The 25,294-nt window shown below is 42.1% G+C and overlaps 1 protein-coding gene across 3 annotated transcripts in view; it reads left to right on the forward strand.

The window, feature by feature from the left end:
- Lgi1 (leucine rich glioma inactivated 1) overlaps window positions 1-25,294 on the forward strand; it is a 43,741-nt gene that overhangs the window by 14,747 nt on the left and 3,700 nt on the right. For 2 of the 3 annotated variants that reach the window (XM_051146416.1, XM_051146418.1), the window contains 5 exons: window positions 4,815-4,886; window positions 5,016-5,087; window positions 17,731-17,802; window positions 20,728-20,897; window positions 21,181-21,345. In XM_051146416.1, coding sequence (XP_051002373.1) covers window positions 4,815-4,886; window positions 5,016-5,087; window positions 17,731-17,802; window positions 20,728-20,897; window positions 21,181-21,345 — 551 coding nt within the window. The remainder of the gene's footprint in view (window positions 1-4,814; window positions 4,887-5,015; window positions 5,088-17,730; window positions 17,803-20,727; window positions 20,898-21,180; window positions 21,346-25,294) is intronic. The other variant, XM_051146417.1, reaches the window with a different exon arrangement.

A 25,294-nucleotide genomic window follows, 5' to 3' on the forward strand; every position in this document is an offset into this window, starting at 1 on the left:
AACAAATGGAAAATATACAAATCAAGTTGGGGTGTTGTGCATACCTGTAATCCCAGCACTTGGGAGGCTGGGATGCGAGGATCACAAGTTCAAAGCCAGTCTGGGTACAACGTAAATTCTAGACCAGAGTAAATTGCAAGGTGAGCCTTCCCAACCCACCCCCTTTTCTAAAACAGAAAAGAAAGGGGAAAACAAAGACACAGAACACTTCATAGCTTTTGTCAACTTGATAAACATACACATGTAGACATCACATATGTGATATTGTTATACGCATGCATATCAGTGTGCATATCTGGATAGCATGACAACAGTGTTCTTTACTTTGCAAGTTTCCCTATATTTTCCTAAACTGCTATGAGACATTTATATCATATGCAAACTGCATTCAAAAAAATTTAAATGTTCGACTTTTTAAAAATACAGATTGATATAACATCTTGATGTGACTTTGAAGTTACTTAGGTTGATCACTTAATCATATCTCCTAAGTCTGCGTGAGTTGAGCCATGGGATGGCTACTCACCAGAACAATGCTGTTTCATTGTTATGTCCCCTGGGTCCCATGCTAGGAGGCCTAGGGGACATGAGGAAAAGGTGTTGGACGAAGGCCTTAGGTCTTGTGATTTTTAGCAAAGCCTTGAGTGGTTCTCTGCACTTCACTTTCCTCCTGTCAAACAGAGAGCCATACTGGATCTACCACCTTCACAAACTTGTTCTAAAGCCTACAGGAGATGCTCCGGCAGGAGGCTAAGCAGTGTAGAGTCTTATGAAGGCAATAACTGCCATTTTAAAATGAGCCAGTGCCTGCCTGGGATTGAGAGTTGATCTATGCAGTCTTTCTAAATCTCCCTCCTGGTAAGAAAACATACGCTCCCTTGGTTTCAATAAATAAATAAATAAAATCCTTCCCACTCCTCCCACAGCTTGTTCCGCGACATATTAAAAAAAATGCTTATCCCTTGAGAAGAGTTAGAGAGGTCAAGGCTCATCTGATTCACAAAAACTAGTGGGAAAATACCTAGGTTTTTCCTTCCTTAGAAAGAGAGGGAGTGGCAGAGACTTCAGAGGTCTTATGGGATTGAGGCAGAGGCAAACCCTTCTTGACCTCTACAAATTGGGACATCGCCTGGTGGGTCTGTTGTCCCAGACCTCTGATATTTGCTCAGGATAACAAGGCCACTAATACTATACATTGGTCCCCCACAAATGCCTCCATGACACTGCTATTGTGACGATGTTTGTCCCATCTGGTTCATATTATTTCATACTCTCACTATGTGTATTTTGGGGGGGACAGGGAAGCCCACATTCCTTCCATGTCTCACAGCAACGGCTGCAGGCATCAGAGAATTCTTGGTCACCACAGGTACAGGGGGCAGGGGCAGATATTGTAACTGACCTGGAAGCTTCTGCTTATGTACCCTGAATGTAGGCAGCCATGCAGGCAGCTTTAAAATAGCTTGGGCCACGCTCCAAGTGTAGGATTTAGCCAGTATCCTTGAGAGTGGGAAAGAGCTGTCAGTATTTTTAGGCTCCTTGGGTGATTCCAAGTGCAGCCAAGATTGAAAAGCACTGCTGGGATCTGACACAGCTCCAAGCATCTCCCCACGCAGGCTTTGACACTCTTCCCTTTGTGAGGGCTCCTTATGTGGTCAGTTCACGTGTGGTCCTTGCACACACTTCTTAATGGTCATTGATCCAAGAGCTCTCCTTTAGCTGTGCTGCAGGCTGACTTTGTCTTTCCGTTGTCAGTTCCACAAACCAAAGAAGACTATTATTGTCTTAGCCAATACTACCATCTTGAGCCATGCCACTTGGATCATGGGCTGCTACCCAATCTAGGAATTGGCTACACTGAGGGGAAAAGCTAAGTCCTTCTTGCCCTTAAAGTCCATGGAAAGTGCTAGAGGTAACGTAAAATAAAAGAGCCATTCTGCTCTGCCCCAGGACTGAATGAGCATGCACTAGGATGGACACTATTTCCCTTACTAGAGACTGTAGGACACCTGATATAGCTGATTTAATCATGGATCATAATATTGAAATAAAATGTATTACTAATACTATAAAAATTAAAGATTTGAGTTTTATTTTCTGTATAGAATGTGATTTCTGCATGAGTCCTTTCAAGTTTATATTGAATACTAAAATGAATAACTGCTCAAGCACATTTAGAACACAGGCATCATTTTACAATCCCATGTTCACAGAAACCACTATTAAAAAGCTATGATATTCATTATTATCTCGGCCAGAGGAATTTTTTTAGCTTTTATATGAAAAAAATTTTTTTAAGATTTATTCTTTTTTAAGATGTATTATTTAGTATCTGTCTGCATGTGTGCCTGCGTGCCAGAAGAGGGCACCAGATCTCATTACAGATGGTCGTGAGCCACCATGTGGTTGCTGGGAATTGAACTCAGGACCTTTGGAAGAATGGGCCATCTTAACCTCTGAGCCATCTCTCCATCTCCCCTGCCCCCAATTTTTAAAATTAATTTATTTTATGTGCTTTGGTGTTTTGCCTGCATGGACATCTGTGTGAGGGTGTCGGAGTCCCCAGAACTGGAGTCACAGACAGTTGTGAGCTGCTATGTGAGTGCTGGGAATTGGATTGAACTGGGGTCCTCTGGAAGAACAGCCAATGCTCTTCGCCTCCGAACCATCTCTCCAGCCCTATGAGAAAAAAAAATTAATCGAAGTGTAATTATAAAAAAAGAGAAGGACGCCATCACACGCGTGCTACTTCCCAATGGTGTTTGTTTATTTACAAACGAGCATCCTTTGAGTCCAGCACCCAGGTTAAGAAACCAGCCGTTATTATTGCCCTAGACACCGTCCCTGTGCTCCCTTCAGTTAGAGCCACCCTCCGAGAAAAGCCACAGCGCTGATGGCTACCTGCACAGATGTGTTCAGCTGGTTTTTGTTCTTTCTGTGTTTACCATGTAGGATGCACTCCATCGAGTTCTGACTTCTTTCCTTAGCACGTTTGCCTTGTACTTACAGGTCTAGCCAGAGGGTTTAGTCTTTGAAATTTAGTTCAGCAGATATTTTTTTTTTTCCAAACCAGGAATTGGGATAGAGTTGGGGATACAAAAAACAAAACAAAACAAAAAACAAAACAACAACAACAAAACAAAAAACAAATAAAGGCAAGTCTTTGCTCTAAGATTACATTCAATGTCATGGTCCAGGAGTGACTAGAATGTACTGCAAAGTGATTGCCTCTTTGTTCAACAAATATTTGCTCAATATTTACAATGAAACAGTTACCATCACAAAGTCTAGGAATAAATACTGAACAGGCCAACAAAAAAAATTTCTAGAAGAAATCCTATCTTTCATCTCTGTGGTGTGCATAGGCCTGCTCAAGCCTTTGGGTGTCATCTTACCTAGAAGTAAGGCTGAGCATCATGCTGCTTTCCAAAACCATAAAATGAGAGGAGACAATTACCAGAGCCGTGATGGAAGTCATGAACCTTGGACTTCGTTTTAATAAGTACAGGCTGTAATGTGTGTTTGATTAGTTGCTCTTGGCTTCTCAGGGTCCAGTGAATTGAGTAAAAAGCCAGAACATTAGAGGAAAGAGGGGTTAGAAGTGAATCCAACACCACTCCAGGATTGATAGCTTGGAAAGACACAGACGAGGTCACTTCACTTCACTTGGCTGGCTTGTCCTCTGCCTCCATTTGTTTCTTATGGAAAAAAAAAAAAATCTCAAGTCTCTAGAAAAATAGAGCTGATCATAATAAAATGCATTCCTATGTCCCCTCCTTCAGTGTCACTTGCCAGCACAGGTCTAACCAGCTCTTGATCACTGTATCAAATAAGCTACTCCAAGATACTTCAGAAACTAAAGTCTGGCTTCATCCCCTTAATTAACAGGCTCAAAGGGAAGTTGCTTGGCTGGTTGCTAGCAATTATATTTACCCACCACCCTCCCAAAGTAAAAGTATCACAAGATTCACTAACAGGCTTATCATATCATTGTTATTAAATTGTCTGGTACACAATCATATTATTTAGCCTAAAAAGATACTCTTTTTTAAGGTTTCAGTCAGAAAACTGGCAAGTTCTCCAGAGTTCAACAGGGTGGGGTGACAGATTGGTTGATGTCCTTTTTTCCCCAGTGATTTTGAAGCCAAAGCCCTTTGATTTTGAAAATGCCAATAGATTTGTCCAACTAAAGTGTTTCTTTTAATTATTTAGTTATAAAATGGCCTCAGATGCCTAAGTGTCCTCACTTCCCATCTTCAGCCTGTCCTGTTTTCAAATTATTGAAAAAAATTTTGAACAGGCGAAAAGTTGATGTTTGCTGTTTACGACCACCATCTATACCTGCTATGAGCTATCACACAATAATGAGGCCTGGAGGTACATTTTTTTCCTATAATTCCTGATATTTGACTCGTAGTAGTAATCATGAAATAATGGCTAAAGATCATTATTTTGGCCTGTCAAAATATTCTAGAAGTTTCCAGAGCATGTTTTCACATGAAAATGATCACCAGTGTCTTTGTCATAGGACCATAAAAATGTTGACCTGGCTATATCTGCTGCCTGTGTCTCAAAATGCTTCCTGGGGCATGCAGCATCTCACCTGAAGAGAGGGCTGCAAACACCACTTCAGTGAGCATTTCAGGGGGAGTCAGCCAGGCGTGAGAAAACTGCTGGGGTTTTCTGTATAAACAACGCTACAGAAAATGCAGACTTACCTGTGTCAAGTGTCACCTGTTTCTGTGAGAGATGAAAGCGTCGGAGAGCAACAGCGGACAGTTTAACTGTTTTCATTGTGTCCTTTCTCTGGGCAGGTTATTCACATCGAACTCCTTTGATGTGATCAGCGATGATGCTTTTATTGGTCTTCCCCATCTAGAATATTTGTAAGTAAGATACCCCCCTCCCCAAAAACCCCCAATGCTGATTCAGGACAGGTTCTCTTTGGTTCCTATAGCTAGCTGACAAATAAAATAAATAAATAAATAAAAATAAATGTTGTCACCTCTCTGCAGATTCATAGAAAACAACAATATCAAGTCCATTTCAAGACATACTTTCCGGGGACTCAAGTCTTTAATTCATCTGTAAGTATAAGTGGTGTAACATTGTTTTTCAAGCTTGTTTGTTTGGCTAATTTGGGTTTATTGGTTTCTGCAATCCTGGGATCAAACCTAGAGGCCTGGCACAAGCTAGGCAAGCCCTCTGCCACTGAGCTGTAGTCCCAGCCTTGATTTTTGAGCTCACGAATTTAGGGTGGTATTTAAGGCTAAGGCACCTATTTTCTGAGCGCCCATGAAAATTTAAGAACTGGAGTTCTTTCTCTCTGTGCACACTCGCCGTCTTCCCTGTCATATATCAGCATGTACTCAGGAAATTGATCATGATTACTATTTTTAGCCCAGATGAAACATAATTAGAAAAGCAGTCTATGTAGAGAAATAGCATGACTGAAATATCCCTTATGATCTGCATCGTCACGCACTTCACGGAGAATTGTGGGTTGACTGTATCCTTTGATATTCGCTGCTCTTTTTTCCCTGCTTAAGTCCTGACTTCATATGCACTTAAACCTGATGTAGCCACAGGCAGTCTCTATGTAGTGCTTGAACAGTCGATTTTATAACTGAAATACTTAATTATTCAGCGGGTGATTAGAGATACAGCAGTCATTCTTAACAGGAGACAATTCTGTTTCCCAGGAAATGTGGAGAAATACAAGCTGTGCTTGCTTGTCACAATATGGGCGTGTAACCGGCACCCAGTGGGTGGAGGGAAGGGCGGGCTGCTCCTAGTTAGTCTGTAATGTGAAGGGCAGTCTGTGCAGCCAAGGATGACCCAGCCTGGAATGGCACAGTGAGCAAGAGAAAAAATCCCAACCGTGTGAACCACATGCATTTCTTCTTTCTTCTCCTGCATCTTTAAAACAGGGGTCAGGGAGGTATATTTAAAGAAAATACACATTAGGCATATAGCATTCACTCATGTTAAAGATTAAGAAACAGTTTGTGATACTAGAAAATGAACGTGGAGCCTGGAAACAAGTGTCTAACCACTGAATTGCATCCCTGAAGCATTTTTTATTATTATTATTATTATTATTATTATTATTATTATTATTATTATTATTATTATTATCATTATTAATTTTGACAAAGCATCTTACTAAGTTACTCAGGCTAGCCTTAGACTTGCTCTGTAGTCTAGATAGGTCTTGAACTTATGACCCTCTTGCCTCGAACACCCTAGTAGCCAGGATTACAGGCTGCACAGCCAGGCTCAGACCAGAAGCAGAATCTGGACGGGGAGACATGGTTACTGAACTGATTCCTTACAGAACTCTAAAAACATCAACTCAGTCGTTGGATTGCACTGGCCATTCCATCACTCAATGGCGATTTCTCAAATACCTAACATGAACTCCATCTACGCTGACGATGTAAGAAACCTATGTTTCATAGTCATTTTGTTAACCTTGCCCTAACCCCACAGTTCATCAGCCTTGCTCTGCTTTAAGCCTTGATGAAGCAGAGGAACACTTGCCCTCCGAGCCTACACTCTAGTGTGCCCATGGGGTTACCCGCTCTACCTACTAGGCCCCATTGTCTCTCGCAGTTTGGATTGCAACAAGAAGGAGATGATAGCCAAATGTACTTTATAAAATCTAGTACTGTCTTCCACGCCTTCTACATGGTCATTACAATACAAACACCGCCGGGAGTGGTGGAGCACGCCTTTAATCCCAGTACTCGGGAGGTAGAGGCAGGAGGGTCGTTGTGAGTTCGAGGACAGCCTGGTCTACAAAGCAAGTCCAGCATAGTTAAGGCTACACAGAGAAACCCTGTCTCAAGAAACAAAAAACAGAACAACAACCACAACAACAAAACCAAAAACAAAATTCAAACACCATTAGCAATGCCCTTCCTGTCAGGGGTATATTATGTGACAATGTCTATATAACAGGACGAATGTTCAATTTTTTTATCATGGAGTCTAGTGCCGCAGAATGTCTTCCAGACAAAATTAAATAAAAATAAACACACAAAAGGTGAGGTGGATATTCATTACCTCATGTGGTGGTCTGAAGGAGAATAATTCCCATATGTTCAAATGTTTAAATACTTGGTCCCTAGTTGGTGGAACTGTTTGGGAAGGATTAAGAGGTGTGGCCTTGTTGGAAAAGGTATATTACTGGGGACAGGCTTTGAAGTTTCAAAATGCCCACATTGTTTCCAATTAGCTCCTTCTTCCTCTGTTTGTGGGTCAAAATATAAGTTCTCAACTCCAAAGCCATGCTTGCCTGCATGCGGCCATGTTCCCTACTATTGTCACACTGTCTCAACCCACCAGATTCTGAAAAATGACACAGAGACTTACATTTGTAATCCCCAACAAGGCAAAATTCTCATCATCAAATATTTTTTCCTAAGGTATTTGAATCTGAGTCAACCAGCAAAATAGCATCCATATAATGATAAATTATAGAGTTATTTCTAACTGGTCATGGGATCTCTTTATAGCCATAGAGGAATTGCTAAAACACTTGACTCTGGGATCCCTTTGATGAATATACATAGCATCCCACAGGGCCTCTTCGCATGCTCAGCATCAGCATGCTACTCAGAGGCAGTAAGAGCCATGGTCTCCCTAGGAACCTGCAATACAAGTTGCTGTGCTCAGCTTGCTAGCGTGTGTTTCTGCTCTGATCTAAAGGCCCAGGCCTTCCTCCAGCCCTCTCACATAGAATAAGAGAGAATGTTCTCCCTATCTCCCCAGAAAAGGATTGAAGGAAAGGAGGCAAGGAAAAAAGAAAAGAATGGAGAAGTGGAAAAGGAGGAGAGACATACAAACCAGGAAGGGAGAAAGAAAACAAAAACTGCATAGCATCATGCTGAAAAATACGTACTTTGCTTGACTACTGTCCATTTTACCCACCAAACCCAGTGGGAATTTAAGTTTGAATGGAAACAAAGCCTTGCTTTAGTGGTGTGGGGACTATGAGGACAGGAGACTGCTACAATCTGGGATAACACTGTAGAACTTTTTGAGGTCAAAGGAAACCCAAAGTGAATCTTTCAAGAGAAAACCTTGTCAGTTAAAGCAGACCAGAGCGCTCCTGTCAAGCTGACTTGAGGTAGATATGCAGAAGCTGAGCCAGAAAAGGCTTTTCCATTCAATGGGCGGATTACAACATCAAAGACCAGAGGCCGTGTGGCACAGACCAAGATTGATAGCAGAAACCTTCTTCTAGCGACCCAGTCTGACCGAAGACAAACTTCTGAAAAGAAATATTGGACAACGAGAAAAAAGTCATGCTGCCCATGGCATCCAGGTCAGGATCAGCTACCACTCTGAGAACAAAGCAGATTCCAAGCAGTCTCACCTACTGTAAGAAAGCCAGTCACAGGAGTTGCCAATGGGTCAGTGAAAACGGTTCTGGGTGACCAATGGAAACAGCTCCTCCAAAAGTACAAAGAAAGAAAAAAGAAGCTTCAAAAATTAAAAGAAGAATAAGAGAAAGCTAAACACTGAGTGTTTCAAGAGGGTCTCTTTGTTCACTTTGCTCAGAATTACCTGACAAACAGCAACCAGAAGCAGCAGGAAGGAGCAGCCACCACTGCTGTCTTCTTCAGAGTGTCCTCTGCCACTCTCAGGGCTTTAGCATTTATCCTCTTGCCAGAGTCCACAGAATTAAACTACCTACAGCTGGCAAAGCTGTCCCTGCTAGTGCATGAGGCAAATCATAGTTATCATCTGTGAAGCAGCCTGATATTTCTACACTTAGAATTAAAACAAAAACATATTCATATAATACAACTGGGTTTTTAAGAAACCAAAACTCTCACTATAGATATGGCTAGACAAGAGAGGAATCTTGGGACCAGCAAGATACCTCAATAAGTAAAGGTATTTGCTGTTAAGTCTGATGACCTGAGTTGGATCCTAGTACTCACAGGTGGAAGGAGAGAACCAACCCTTTGTAAATTGTCCTCGAGCATCCACACATGTACTGTTTCTCAGTGTCTCTCTCTCTCTCTCTCTCTCTCTCTCTCTCTCTCTCTCTCACACACACACTCTCTCTCTCTCTCTCACACACACACACACACACACACACACAAACATGCGCATGCACCTCTCTGTACATACACACAAATAAATAAATGTATTAAATATTTGAAAAGAAGAAAGAATGAAAGAGATCCTGAGAAGCCCCATCCTTGTTCCTGTTCTCCAAATGCAGAGAGTCCTGGAGTCGAACGCACACTTTCAGAGCAAACTCATTCCACTCCAGTCTGATATTAGATCTGTTGCAAAGACTAAGTCCATTCCTAAAGAAACAATAAACTTTTATTACTTTTTTACATGTTTGTTTTGCTAGCCTACTTCTTAAAGGGTATTTACAGACAACCTGAAAGTCACTGCAGATAACTCAGTCAGTAAGATGCTTGCCTCATGTGCATAATATCCTGAGTCAGAGCCCCAGAAACTGTATGTGTGTGTGTGTGTGTATGTGTGTGTGTGTGTGTGTGTGTGTGTGTGTGTGTGTGTGTGTGTGTGTGTGTGTGTGTGTTAGCCAGGCATAGTGGTATACTCTTGTAATTCAGCCCCTATAAAAGTACTGAGGCCCTCTCTGAAGCACTTTATTCTGCAGGTATACTTTAATAACTCTAATTAAATACTGGAGGACTCACAGTTTTGGGAGGTTTGAGTGTAGGGCACTGGGATTGGCTCAGTTTTGGTGATTGCTTTTTTTATTGGCAGAATTCTAAGGTAGCAAATGGCATCTTGTGGAAAGGGATCTGTAGTGTGTGTTTCTGTGTACCAAGACACAGAGTTAGGGGGAAAGCACACTGTAAATTTCCATGCCAGGGACCACCACCTCCCCATCCTATGGACCTGCTTTCACACATGCCCTCATTCTCCTCCAGTTTCTCCATAGTGACAGTTCCATGGCCAAGAGGCTCTTAAACGTGTACCATCACCCTAGAGTGTACCTGTTACAACTCGGGGCTCAGAACACCTGGGATATTGCCCCCAATTGGACATCTAGTTGCCTTGAGACTGGGTCAAGCATTCTGGAAGGCAGACAGCCGTTCTTCCCATCATTCCATCCGCCTTGATGTTGAGGTGATTTGCCCGAGAAAACCTTTGATTATGGCAATGGAACCTCCTGGAAAAAAACACTACAGCAGACTAGACTGGCTCAGACAGCACTTTTGTTTCAGTACCACGGGGCTGTGCTGCTAAGAAAGCAACACTCACAGCCATCTGGGGTGCTCTCCCAACCCCCCAACAACCATCCTCAGCTTAGGCTGTGTCTCTCAGGGCCTGTAGCTTCACAGACTGATCTTCTGCTTTGCCATGAGATGCAGAGAAGAGGGCACAAGAACACCGCGTCATTTGCTGTCCTGATGCTTCTCCTTGTGCGCGCATGCTCACCAGGCTCAGTCTAAGCACTTCGCCGCAATCCACTCATTTAATCTCCAAACAAGCTTGAGAGCTAGGTGTTCCCAAGTATCTTGCTACCCTCACTGTCAGTGAAGATGAACTCACTTCTAACAATTATAATTTTCTTTGTGAGCTAAGTTAGCTGGAATTTAGTAGCCCTCATCACTGGACGTTAGTGACTGTTTTCCTCTTGGTTCCTCATACCCAGGAAGCTAATTGACACCTAGTACTTGCTGTAGTGTTGCTCACTGTCTTTTCTACCGGAACAGCTCTGGCCAAGATCAGCACCGGTACTCTGAGATCAGTTAGGTTCCAAGCCTTTATTTTTTGTTTGTCTTTCTTTCCTTTCAGGATAGGGCTTATGTACCCTGAGCTGGGCTTAAATACACTACCTAAACCAAGAATGACCTTGAATTTCCAATCTTCCTTCTTCTACTTCTCAAGTGCTGGTATTACAGGCATATATCGCTCTGCCTAGTTAATGCAGTGCTAGGGTTTGAACCCAGGGATCTATGTATGCTAGCCAAGCATTTCGCCAACTGCTGTAGGCAAGCACTACTCTTTTCAAGCTGCAACCCCAGCCCTCACCATCAGTTTAGAGATTACCAACACCAGCATTTTTACATATCAGTAATCTGGGAACAGGAGGGCTTCGAACCTACGCAGACTGGTGGCAGAAATTCCCCTTTGTCCACTATACTACATCCTCACACATGAGTCAACACTAAGGCTAAAATGAAGACTTCCTAACTGATTTGGAACACAGAGGCATCCTTGCTTGAGAGCTATTGTAGGCCTTCCTACCCCCAGAGAGGGCTCAGAACCCAGCAGCTATTCCACAACAGATAGACTACTGACACTTGCCCTCTGATTCTATGGCATACCTGGCTCCACCACCACACAGCCTTGGTGACAGTTAAGTGTTACTGAAGGGAGAAAGGATCCCTGAATATTACCAGAAATCAGTGAGTGTTTAGCAAATTGTTTATCATTGCCCATAAAAGCTGTTCTTTTATTCCAAATTACAAAAAAAAATATACTTGCTTCTTTGGAAAATTCAAATCTATATGAACTATTCAGGCCTTAAAGTTAAATATGTTGCTGTGGCTTAAGTACGGTTTGCACCTTTAAGCTCAGGAAGGAGTTCAATCCCTCAAAGTCCTTTGTGTAGAGGAATTTTAATCCAGCAATATGGCTGCCCTGGAAAGAGGTCACATCCAAAGACCTTCTAGGTCTGTGTGATCCAGCTGGAATACAGACATGCCTTTAATCCCAGGAGACAGAGACCTGTAGATCTCTGCATTCAAGGCCAGCCTGATATAGAACAAGTTTCAGGTAAAGAAAAGCTTGGGTCCAAGCATGGTGGTATATGACTTTAATCCCAGCACTTGGGAGATAGAGTGCTCCCTCCCTGCCCCTCTCCCTCCCTCCCTCCCTCTCTCCCTTCCCCTCTCCCTCCCTCCCTGCCCCTTTCCCTCAGAGATCATGCAGATCTCTGAATTCTAGTCAGTGCTGTTCAGGCGGTTTCAATTGAGTCAGTAAGTTGAGAGGCAGTGCCAGGGAGCTGAGTTTGTGACAGTTCAGTTCGTGGAATTCAGAGGCAGTTTTACCAAGAGACTTTTATAGAGACACGTCGAAAACAAGCTGAACACAGGTAAAGATGGAATGAGCCAGAGAATGAGAAGGAGCCAGAAGATCAGAACAGATTTCTAGAGTCTAGAGAAACCAGATGAAATCAGTCAGCTTGGAGAGACCTTTCAACCAGGGAAAGAACTAGAAAGGGTGAGCTTATTCAGCAGTAAGTCTCCGAGGCTGAAAACATGCTAGGCCTCAATTAGATTGTACAAAGGCTAGAAGCTTCCAGGACGAGGCCTAGGTTAACAGATGAAGGTAGTAAGCCTCTGAGACAACAATTAAATCAGGTGAATAAAAGTTGCTTTTACACCTTTGCTAATGGTATTAAAAGGGTGGGAAATTAGCTTTGGTTTGGGGTGGTATCTCTGAGAAATGGTTTATCTTAAGTAATATCTTTGAGACAAAGCCCACACCATTGAATCCTGAAGAAGTATCATCTGCTTTTTCCTATGTCTAGATAAGTGGCCTTCCTCTCTCCCTCCCTCCCTCCCCCTCCCTCCCTCCCTCTCTCCCTGCCTGCCTCTCTCCTTCCCTTCCCTGCCCCTCTCCCTCCCTCCCCGCCTCTTTTCCTCTCTCCTTGCCTGCCCCACTCCCCTCCCTCTCTGCTTTTCACATTCTTCATCCATTTGGCAGTATATACAGACTCCACTTTCTTCAAGCTCTCAAAGCAGAACCATCAGAGTGGTTAGCAGGAAGAAAACACTTTCCCCAGCCTCTCACTGCTCAGTCTTCACCCTCTATTAGCCCCACCTGATACTCCCTGTCTCTTGACTTCCTTGAAAAGCCCCTTGTCAGAGGCAATGCCTCTTAATCATGCCGCTTAGAGCGCTGCTTCCAGAATCAGCTGACAGTTGTTAAAGATGAGGCCATAAGCCTTTCACAGAGGAAAGTATGCAGATGTGATTTAAGAGCAAGATTAGAACTTGGAGATCATTCTGACCCAAGAGGAACTGACTTCATAAAAAACTGCCAAGCGTCAAGCCTGCCTCCCATTTCCTGTTCATACCATTGTGCACTGTACTCTGGAGCACTCTGATTTAAGGAGTCTTATCATGAATCTAACTGAGGCTGGCTTGGGTCAAGGCAAGAACCTACATTTCCTAGGCTCATCCCAGCTGAAACTTTGGAGACTTTGAAGCTCCAGACCCATGATGTGTGTCCAGGCAGGCATCACTTGTTCTAGATGGCTATGCTAGTGAAGGGAATAAGGCTTGACTTTAATAATTGATTTTCTCCTTTGTTGTTTTAAAAATATTTTTTGCACTTTCAAAAACATCTTAAGGCCAGGCACAGTGGCACACACCTGCAATCCCAGCACTCAGGGAGGCAGAGGCAGGCAGACCTCTGTCAGTTGAAGGCCAGCCAGGTCTACAGAGTGAGTCTAGGACAGCCAAGGCTACACAGGGAAACCTTGTCTTGAAAAACAAAAACAAAACAAAAAAACTTAATGTGATGAAATAATTAGTGTTTAGGTATACCTGTATTTGGGTATGTGTGTCAGTAAAAGCTAATGATATATCTTTAGGACTACTGAGGCATAGAGTTTTCTTCCTAAGAAAGACAGAAAAGATGGTTGTACCCTCCTAAATTGAGCATTTTAAAGTGCTTGTCCATGGGGCAGAAAAGATGGCTCAGCGGTTAAGAGCATTCGTTGCTCTATCTGGAGGACTGGAATTCAGTTCCCAGCTTACAACCATCAGTAACTCCAGGTCCAAGGGGATTTGACACATTCTTCTGACCTATAAGGGTGGGCACACACACACACACACACACACACACACACACACACACACACACACACACATGAATAAGTGCAAATAAGTAATAGTTTTATGATAAAAAGAAAAGGTTCATTTTGGGACCTTGACACTCATAAGCCTGAACATTCACTCACAGGACAGCAGTTTTTCTAGACTCCATTGCAAAGGAGTGGGAATGTAGGCCTGTGTGTGTTCATTGTCACGGTGAATGAAAGTCACATCCGTAGCTCAGTCTCGCGCCTTTGTGATAACGGACAATTAGTGAGGGTGGGTCTACAGGAGCACACTCCTGATGGTAATGAGGCTTTGGTCCTGAATTAAGTGATACATGGCTCACAGCTACAGCAGGCATTCCAACCAGAGCTTCTACCAAGGAAGAGAACAATACGAAATTGCTCCTTGGTGAAGCCGGTAGGGTGGGCAGGCTGTGGGGGAAGAGGGTGCTGAGAAAATGTGATGCAGGCTGGAAATTTTGATACCCAAGTGGAATCTGAAGGACCCCATAATCCCAACAACCCTGGTGGACATCTGATCTTAAACCAAACAGTTCTGTCTTAGTCTCTACTGCTGTCCCAGCCACTAATAGGCTCCAAGTCCCATTCTCTTCACCCTTTTGGGTAAAAAACAAATGTTGAGTAAGATGCAAAGTGCTTTTTCCCCTTGGTGACCCTGGCCTGGTGCCTTCAGTGTCTCTGTGGAGAGGCTCTCTGAAGCCCTCAGGTGCCTGTGATGGACCCTGGAGGGCCCAGCACTCTTCACTGCTGGCTGTAATGAGGGCCCATGAGTTTCAATCCACAGTTTGTATCTCTCTCCATAGACCTTTCTTTGTACATCTACAGACCTATATCCCCTCTCTGCCTGGAGACTACACTCTGCATACTGTGCTCCCTGTTCATTTTCACTTAGGCATTTTATAATGCATCGGAATCTGCCCCAGTTTTGTAAATCTATGAAACATCCCGTGTTGAGTATGCTTATGTACACAATCCCTTATTAAGGGAGATGTCAGTTGTTTCCAATTCTTCACGGCGACAGACAATGGCAGAGGAAAGAACGTCCCTTGCTTATGCAACGGAATGCTAATATTTCCAATTTCTCTTTATTTAAGAATTGTTAAACACTCTTAGCTGGCCCGTGGGGCCGTTTTCTAACCCACCTCATGTTTACAGTTTTGCCAATCCCCCCCCCCCTTTGCCGGCAATGTATTTGTCCACACCTACCATTCAACCTGCACTAGAGGATGCTCTTTCTCAGAACCTACTCAGTTTTCCGTAGAGTTTTTCCCAGACTCTGCCAGCTTTGTCTCCTTGGTGATTCTCTGCTCACACATCTTCTATTCATAGAAATCGACCCAATGGCTCTGGGGCTTCCCAGGGAACCAGAGAAGCTAGCTGTAACCCAGTCCAAGGCGGAGGGCACAGGAAAGCCCTCTTCATGGCTCAGTCTTATTTCCCCTTAGTCTGTTTCTGAGTCCAGGAACTTTTCTCAGTCTTACTGTTCCTCAAACCCAGGAAGTGCCACCCTGTCTTCTGGGACTAACCTTCACATAGCTTACTAGTGCTGCTATATGTGGACAGCCATTACAGTTCTTTCATGTAGTCCTTTTTCTGAATACTGCTTCCTAGACAATTGCACTCAGGAAGGAGCCTTTAGCCTTTCCCTTCCCATTACCCCCTCCCCCATTTTTTTTAAAAGAGCAATCTCATTATGAAATTTTATCCTAGGCTGTCTTATTTTCTTGCTTTCTCTTTCATTTTCTTTTTCTAGCAATATTCGAGATGAGATGCTGTTACTTTTATTTTTAAATGAAAATTAGAAAATTGAATTGTATTTTAGTCAGTTTTTTCCCCCACTCTAACAAGCACCTGTCATAATCAACTTGTAAGAGGAACGGCTCATGTTGTCTCCACTTACAGAAGTTTCAGGTCGAGATTGGTCTGAGCCTGTGGTAACTTGTCATGGTGAGAATGTGTGGAGTAATTAAAGTCTACAATCAGAAAGCAGACAGAAATAGGAAGTGCATTGGTTATATTTATATTGCTGTGATAAACACCACCACCAGAACAGAGAGGGTGACTGTGCCCAGCCCAGGGCCATGCGAGACACAAGGAAAAACAAAACAAAACAAATCACTACCACCAGAAGCAGCTTTGGGAGGAAATGGTTTATTTGCATGTCCCAGTTGCTGCCCTTTGGTAGACGCCAAAGCAGGAACTTGGAGACGGAGCTGAGGCAGAAGACAGCCATGCTGCATCTTGGCTTGTCCTCCCATGGCCTCCTCGGCTTTCTTACACACCCCAGGACCATCTGCCCAGGATGGCACTGCTCACAGTGGGCGGAACCCTCCCACATCACTCATTCATCAAGACAATCTCCTACAGACCTGCCTGAGGACCATCTAAAAGGGACATTTTTCTCAGTTGAGGTTCCCTCCTCTCTGATGACTCTAGCTTGTGTCAAGTTAACAAAACCTAACCAGCATAGGACAGGACCCGATCACAGTCTCCTTTCAAAGACACACGCCCAGTGATCTCCCACTGCACCCCACTTCTCAGATTTTCCATCTTTTCCCAATAACACAACAGAGGTCTTAGCCTCTAACACAGGAGTCTGCAGCAGACATTCTACTTCAGGGTAGCATGAGTGTTGGAAGAGATGCAGCACAGAAGTCACCCAGCTGCAAAGCGGTAGAGTCCTGATTTCAGACTGACTACAAAGCCATGCCCTTCATGACCAAACCTGTTGTCATGGAGACCTGAACTTTAAATTCTTCTCCCATTCTTAGGTTCCATGGTTCATTGAAAAAAAAAAAAAGTTTTGGCATCTAGTAGTAATTTCTAAAATGAAGAAACAGTATAATTAACTTTAAAATAAGTTCTAAAAATTATGACTGCTTGAAAGTGGAAAATCTCATATTTAAATAGAGGAGGTAAAAGAGAGAGAACCTCAAAGGGTGTTTTAAAAGAACGATGAGAGAATTTTTCAAAGACTTTTGAGGCCAACAAGAGTTTCTTATGCTCTAAAATTAAATGTTGTTGTGAGAAATATATAAAATGTACTTGCAGCCCCCACCCCCAAAGTGTCAGTACCTGGTGCCCTTTCCAGCGCGTGATCATGTCCATTTTTCTGTATTGAGTATACTTGACTCTCATCGTGTTACCATTAGAAGTGTGCTCTGCTGTTCACCTCATTCTAGTCATTTGTGGAGAAGCAACAAGGAAGAGAAAGACAGTAATTCTGTGATAACAGAATAAGACTCAGAAGAAGGGAATACCTTAAAAGGATGGATGAGGAGACATTATTAGTGAGAAAGCTCTTTGCCAAAATGGAAAGCCAGAACAAGGGACTGTCCTTTGGAAAGAAGAAAGGGCAGGAAGACAAAGGGATTGGAAGTTTAGCTGCTCTCTGAAGCAAAGGAGGAGGAAAGGGAAGGAAGGGAGGAAGAAAGAAAGGAAGGAAGAAAGGAAGTCAAAATCCCAGCCAAAAGAGAGAGGGTATTTGTAGGTGGTGGCATACCATTGGTGTAGTGGGGCATCACTTGGGAAGCATCCTCTAGGCTGGACCTCTGAGAGTCTGAGACTCAGGTTCTAAGAGGGATACCCAAGCATCATTCTGCTGATGGTTTGTTGTTGGTGTTGGCTCAAGTCAGATCAAGACTTTTAAGTGTTACATCAGTGTTAAGTGGATATTGGAGTAAAGAGGCTAAAGGTTGAAATTTCAACAACAGAAATTTGAGTAGTGTCTTGGGAAAATAAAAGTACTACATATATTTTAATAGACTGAAATTATTTTTGAAAAGAACTTGTATGTAACTGTTATCCTAAACACACTTAATTGCATTGAAGTTTTCACTACATTTTTGTATCACCTTTTTTTTTTTTTCTAGGAGTCTTGCAAACAACAATCTCCAGACACTCCCAAAAGACATATTCAAAGGCCTGGATTCTTTAACAAATGTGTAAGAGGACCTAAGAAATCACTGACTAATTAATTTTAAATAATTAATGAGATCTGATATTGATGATTATTAATTGACTTTAAAATTAGAATGTTCTACTTGATTTCACTCTGAAGCTACAAGTATTAAATGCTAGACTTCTTTGTGATTTGGCATGGGAAATTCTGAACACACAGTACCCAGGCATTACTTTGACAAAGTGTGTGCCTGTCCTTAAGGGGTGATCATAAGGGTCACTGAGGGAGCCTGGAGAGGAGGGACCTCCACAAAAATGTCAAGATCTCTATTTTTCTCATGAGGTCCAGGAAGTAGGGCTACAAAGAAAAAACATAAAGGAGTCTGGGAAACGGACAGAGTAAGATGAAAGGTTATACCCAAGGGTTGGTCAAACAACAGAAATGGAGCAGGAAGTGGGGGGAGGGGGAGTGCTTGCCTTTTCTCTCATTAGCCTGAACAACAACTCTAGGCTTAATCCCCAGGAATTTGGCTTAAGCCCCAGGAAGGGAATGAACTTAATTATTTTTGACCCCTTTTCAAACAAAAGAGCTTTCAAGCTTTGACTTTTAAGCCCCAGAGTGAAAGATCTTCCGCAAGGAATTTGTATATTTTGCTGTAAGCAAAGCAACTTCTATATGCCCGATCTTCCAAAAGCAATTTAGTCTCCTTAAATGTCTTCTAGAACATTAGCAAGGCATTTACGGGTCATAAAATAGAGTATAGGAACAAATGAAAAGATGTATGAGAATTTTTTTAACTATCATTTACATTGCTGTAGAATATATAAAGAGAGAAAAGTAAACAAATAAAATGTATCATGAACCTTAAATAATATTTTAAGATTTTTATGGAACCAATACAGAAAGTAAATATTATACCACATGTACACACACACACACACAGCGGATATATACCTATATCTATATTTATGTCTATGTCCATAGCTCCAAAAATGCTTTCTCTAATAACAACGAAACAAAAAAGTCTGGGTTAAGAACTTCCTTCTAGCCTGGTCTACAAAGCGAGTCCTGGATAGCCAAGATAATACAGAGAACCCCTGTCTCAGAAAACCAACCAACCAACCAACCAACAAACAAACAAAAAACTTCCTTCTAATCCCAGAATTTAGCTTCAAACCAAGAAGCTAATGAAAACCTTGCTCTGTTCTTTGTCTTCCCGCTCCTCTAGCATGCCTACTTTTCCAATCCCTGAAAACTGGCTTATTTCCAAGCAAGGGCTAGAATCAGGGAACTTCCTTGAGAGACCTGACAAATCAGCCATCTGCTCTAGTCTCCAGTAGCTCAGAAGAGCTAGTACTCTTGGGATGAGATGAGGCCACTTCTGGGAATGTTTTGAAAGTTAGATGATGCCACACGGCTTACATGGAGTGTAGTTCATGGTGGGGCTTCTATCCCATCCAGTGTCTTTTGGCTTAAAGGCTTAAAGTTTGGCTCAGCCAGGTGATGGTGGTGCCCACCTTTGATCTGAGCACTTGAGAGGCAGTCAGGCAGATCTGAGTTCGAGGCTAGCCTTGTCTACAACGCAAGTTCCAGGACAGCCAGGACTACACAGAGAAACCCTGTCTTAAAAAAAAAAGAAAGAGAAAAAAAATATCAAAAATTGGCTCCATCTCACCAGGGAATGAGTTTAACACAAATCAAGAATCGTCTTAGAAATAGAAGGACTCATGAAAGCTTGTCTTTCAGTGGATTTTCTGCTGGTTCTTTTAAATGAACATAGATGTTAATAAACATTTAAATACTCTTGTATTTAAAATTATTCATGTGCTGCATGAAGAATGGGCTGAGTCTATCTTATGAATTCTGTGTGGCCAGAAAAGAAATGGAAAACCTGCACAGAGGCAGAGTAAATACACAGAGAGCTTGGTGATCCAGAGTCATGAGTGGAAATTTGAAGACTGACGAATAGCTTATTACAGGCACAGGCTATTGTCGAAATTATGTCTGCATTAACTCTGCTATGGTAAAGTAATTTCTTATTAAAGTGGGATTTGTAGACCACAGAATAGGGTCAGGATTAACTGTGTCTATGAAGAAGAAAAGCCAGTGGCTCACTGGATTTAATTAAATACCATACAGCAATAAGTACATTCTGTCCTCTAGACCCAGTAAGGTAGCTGCTGGAAACTCAGCCACGGGGCCCCTAGGGTGTGCTGCTAGTACAAATGAGGCACTGCATTCTAAGGTTTACATTTATGTATCTACTTATTTATTTATGTCCTAGGGATTGTCCTTAGGCCATACCTTTTAATAGGGTAAACATACATGGCCACATTCAAAATTATTAATTTTTTAAAAGATTTATATTGCATTTTTTCATTTTAATATATTAAAAAATAATTACATTTGGGACAACTTAGGTATATGAATCTATTTTTTGAACTATAAACTTTGTGAACTCTAAATACAGATTATGTATTTCTAATGAGAATTTATCATCCAAATTGAGATGTAAGAGGACCTCAAAGATAATACAAAAAAGAGAGAGAGAATAGGGAATTGATTAATCAATAACCTATTGATGTAATGTTCATATTGATTACACATCTAGGTGAGGAAATTTTTAGTGTGTTGGAGTAAATAAAATTAAATTTAAGGTAATGATACTTGTTTATTCTTACATTTCTTTAGTGTCCCTATAGAAAAAAATGCAACTTACACATATGACTCATACACTTCTTCCATTGCCTCTATTCTCTAGTCCAAGACACTACTGAATCCAAACAAAATTAGGTCACTAGTTTCTGGACTTTAAGGTGGTCTGTGATCACCTGCTGAGCCCAAAGTGAATAGGCAGTCAAGTTCAACACAAGGGTGGAGCATGTGCAGGTCTGTGCTGCAGTTGAAGTCATGCTTGGGTGGTGACAGGACCCATGGACTGCAAATGTAGCAGAAGTTTCTATTTCAGGGACCTGAGAGGGAACTCATTTAATTGTGACTGTAAGTTGAAGTGGCTGGTGGAATGGCTCGGCCACACCAATGCAACTGTGGAAGACATCTACTGTGAAGGCCCCCCGGAATATAAGAAACGCAAAATCAATAGCCTCTCCCCCAAGGATTTTGACTGTATCATTACAGGTAATGTATTGAAAACCATTTTACAGCAGAAAATTATTAAAAGGGCTATTTTTTTGCAACAATAAAAATTGATTTTTTTAAAAATATGTTAAGAACAATCAGAGCAATTTAATGTATGAACCATTATGAACCTTTAAAACTTCACGTGCTTAGAAACAGCAGAATTGCCATTTTATTGTTTCTCTGAAATAAATATATTTCTTATGGGTGTTTGGGATCCAGCCAAGGAGCGAGGCATTAGTATTAGCTCACGTTTACTCATCTTCTATTCCTATTTTTGCAGAATTTGCAAAATCCCAAGACCTACCTTATCAGTCACTGTCCATAGATACCTTTTCTTATTTGAATGACGAATATGTAGTCATCGCTCAGCCTTTTACTGGAAAATGCATTTTCCTGGAATGGGACCATGTGGAGAAGACCTTCCGGAATTATGACAACATTACAGGTATGAAGAGCCTAGCAATATTGAGTAGAGCATTAAACTGCTTTGACCAAGGAAAACCGAAATGGAGGAGTTTATACAAAGACATGGTTTGGCTAGTCTTAGCAGCTAAGTTAACCCCAATTTTTTTACTAAAGTGCTAAACTGTAGCTGATCCTTAATTCTTTTACTTGTGAATACGAATAGTGCCTAACTCCCAGAGTGATCATGTATTCAAGGCACTTAGCATAGAACTGAATGTACCAAATATACTCTAGAAGGAGGATTATTTTTCTTCAGAGTAAAGTACTGTATCGCAGTGATGAATTCTCATCTACGTTCTGCCACTATTTAGCTGGACAATCCCATCACCTTTACTGTGGCCTCATTGTTCTTAACCCTAAAATAAGAAGATAAAATAAAGTGGGCCTGCGGTGCTCCTGTGAGATCCCAGCTCTTGGAAGACTGAACCAAGCGCATCAGATCAAGTGACTAAGCTCAGCTACATAGTAAGACCCTGTCTCAAACAAACAACAAACAAACCCCACAAAACAAAGGAATATGGCAAGGAGAAGGCTCACTGGGTACAGCACTTGCTGCATGAGTCTGAAGCTCTAACCCCCTTGTAAATAGTCTGACTGAGTGGCAGGAATCCACCTGTGACTTCAGCTTTGCATGGCGCAGGTAGCTCAGGGCTCCACGAGCCAGCCGGTTCAGTGAGAGACCCTGCCTCAAATCAGTGGAGACGCAGTTGAGAAAGACACCCAGCGTTGACCTCTGACATCCACATATGCATGTATGGGTGAGTGCACCCTCAATACACATATCCACAAAACACACACACACACACACACACACACACACACACACACACACACACACAGACACGCTTCTTCAAAAAGAAAAGGAAAGGAAGGAAAGTGGAAGTAATAAGCAGTTTCTTGTTTCTAGCTCTAAGAAAGGACACAACTGTGATCAGACACAAACACATAAATGAATATACATAGTACAAAAATATGGTTAACATTATAATTAAATCTGCTCAAGTTTAAAGTAAGTGAATTAAAATAAGAAGGCTATTTTAGATCAACTCTCAAACTCTGTTGCACATTTTAAAAAAAATAAAATGTTAATGTAGTCCTTGAAACAAAAAGGGTTTGTGGACCAAAAAATCTATAAGCCATATCTGCCTCTTGGAGATTCATAATAAATACACTAGAGATTATTAGAAATTCAGCAGTATATAAACCTATTGCCAACGTTTTTCTTAATTTGTTCATAGAATCCATTTTTTCCCATGAATCGTGCCATTTGAGAGATCTCTCAAGCTTTGTTCCCATTTCAACAGTTTTTAAAATTGTAAAATATCAGTCAAAACAGTGCAGTTATTTTCTAACACCTTGAACCCTGCTCCTAAGAACACCCCAAGCTTCTCATGAAAGGCTGCCATTAGCTGTGGAGGGTGTCCCACCTTTGTAATCCTAGGTCTCTGGAGGCTGAAGCAAAAGGGCTGAAGGCCAGCTTGGGATACACAGTAAGCTTCTGCCTCCAGCAAAGGAGAGCAGGAGACTTAGCACACACAACACACAAAGGGTCACAACTAGTCATTAGAGTTTGTCAGTGGCCATCAAGCCCATTCATTATCAAATGTCCAAAGAGTCCTTGCTCAGTAATGAGGTCCTCTAGGTGAAGGATTTATCCAAACTGAGATCCTTCTAGAACCCTCCCCTCCCTTTTGTTGTTTTTTTTTTTTTTTTTTTTTCAAGGAAGGTCATGCTTCTCTTTCTGCCTGGGTTTTTTAACATGTAGCAAGCAGCCAGGCTCTATGCTGTCTAACCTGAAATTTTCTAATGTGTGCACATTCTGACAGTTACTATTTGACAGGGTCTTGTTGTGTCATCAAGGCTGGCCTGGAGCCCACAGCCCAGGTGTTAGGATTACAGGCATGTGTCACCATGCTCAGCTGACTCTGGATGATACAATAGACTAGAATTTGAAAGGAATGATCATCTGCTTATAGACTTTCAGAGGGTTTGTTTTAGATGATTGTTCCTGGTACTGTAATGAAATACCTCAGGCTGGGTTACTTGTTTTTTTGTTTTGTTTTGTTTTGGTTTGGTTTGGTTTGGTTTGGTTTAGTTTGATTTTTCAAGACAGGGTTTCTCTGTGTAGTCTCGACTATCCTGGACTCACATTGTAGACCAGGTTGGCCTTGAACTCACAGAGATCCACCTGCCTCTGCCTCCTGAGTGCTAGGATTAAAGGTATGCACCACCATGCCTGGCTTAGGCTGGGTTACTTATATACAACAGAAATATATTTCTCACAGATCTAGGAGCTAGGAAGTCCACAGATTCAATGTCTTGGAAGAACTTGCTTTCCACTGCAAAGAAAGCCTCTTTTCTACGGATGTACAGGACAAAAGGAAGGACAAAAACATTAAAAGGACTCTCTCGATCTCTTTTATGAGAATCCCATTGCCATGATTAAACCATCTTCCAGAGGTCTCAGGCCTTCATATCGTTGCACTTAGGGTTACATTTCAACCTGAATTTGGAGATTTGCACATCTTCAAGACACGCAAATAAAACACAATATGATTGCTAGTCTCTCTGTGGAGAGGCATCCCTGCCCACCTTTGATGTTATTTCAGGCAGAATACATATGTAGCCACAAAATTCTTCTCAGCACAAGCTCACCAAGCAGTCACAGTCACTCACTCAATCAATATGGGCACCTAGATGAAAGCTGATGCCATCCCTAACACATTCCAGCCCTTACTTTTGTCAGAAAGAAAACTCACCCCAGAGAAGCTGTCACTCTCTGTAGGCTGCACAATTTAGTTCTGACAGAAGTCTCAAGTAGGGACAGGGAGGCTGGTAATATATTTGTTATTTCAGAATGACAATCTGAGTCTGATCCCCATTAAAAACAAAACAAAACTGAGTGAGGTAGTGTGCACCTGTAATCCCAGCATTGAGGAGGCAGACAGAAGGGTCCCTGTGACTATGGCCCAGTCAACTTAACCTAATCATGGAGTTCCATGTCCCACTGAGAGTCCCTACATCCAAAACCAAGATGGCAATACCTGAAGAATGACAACTGAGGTTGACCTCTGAGCTCCATGTGCATTCATATACACATGTAGCTGTGTACACACATGCACCTGTGCACAAATACATTGACACACACTTTTTTTTTTCAATTAGTAGAAAGATTTTTAATGAGACCACTTCCTTCAAAGCCTTAGAGCTACAGACAGAAAGGCAGAAAGGTATGGGTCTGGGGTACCTTTACTCTGTAGGTCTTTGTATGTCCAAGAGCTAAAGCTCTTCCAGGAGATAACACTGTGTTGTTCTTAACAAAATCTCAAACATTCGATTTTACCAATGAAGACTCGGCAGCCAGATGCTGGGGTGAAAGCCTGTTTGCTCAGAGAGGCAGAGAAAGCATTCAGCTGGCTTTCCTTCCTCCTTAGCTCCTTCCTCACACCATCTCAAAAAAACAGGACAAAAATACCCTCAAACTGAATGTTCCTCCCTTCTACTTCCTGTGCTTCTCTCTATCTGTCCTCCTGACTTCCTCTTACTCTTTCTACTTCCTGTGCTTCTCTCTATCTGTCCTCTTGACTTCCTCTTACTCTTTCCATTTCCTGTGCTTCTCTCTACCTGTCCTCCTGACTTCCTCTCACTCTCTAACATTTTTTCTGTGGTCATCTCCTGTCAACTGGTTGCTTGTTCTGCCTCTTGATCTGTGGTTGACTTTATTTAATACTGTTTACAATATTCAAACAGAAAACTCTTGCATTTAAAGGTGTTTGCTAAGGTGGGGCCACACCACAACCAGAAACAGGGTTTTCCAGTAAGCAACACAATCTTAGGGTTCACAGTGTCATCAAATATCCTGCAACAACACTGTATTCATAATGGCCAAACTCTTGGCTAACAGACACCAACGTAGGCCACTGGCAGAC

The sequence above is a fragment of the Acomys russatus genome, chromosome 5 (assembly GCF_903995435.1).
Source record: "Acomys russatus chromosome 5, mAcoRus1.1, whole genome shotgun sequence".
In the NCBI taxonomy this organism is placed as follows: domain Eukaryota; kingdom Metazoa; phylum Chordata; class Mammalia; order Rodentia; family Muridae; genus Acomys; species Acomys russatus.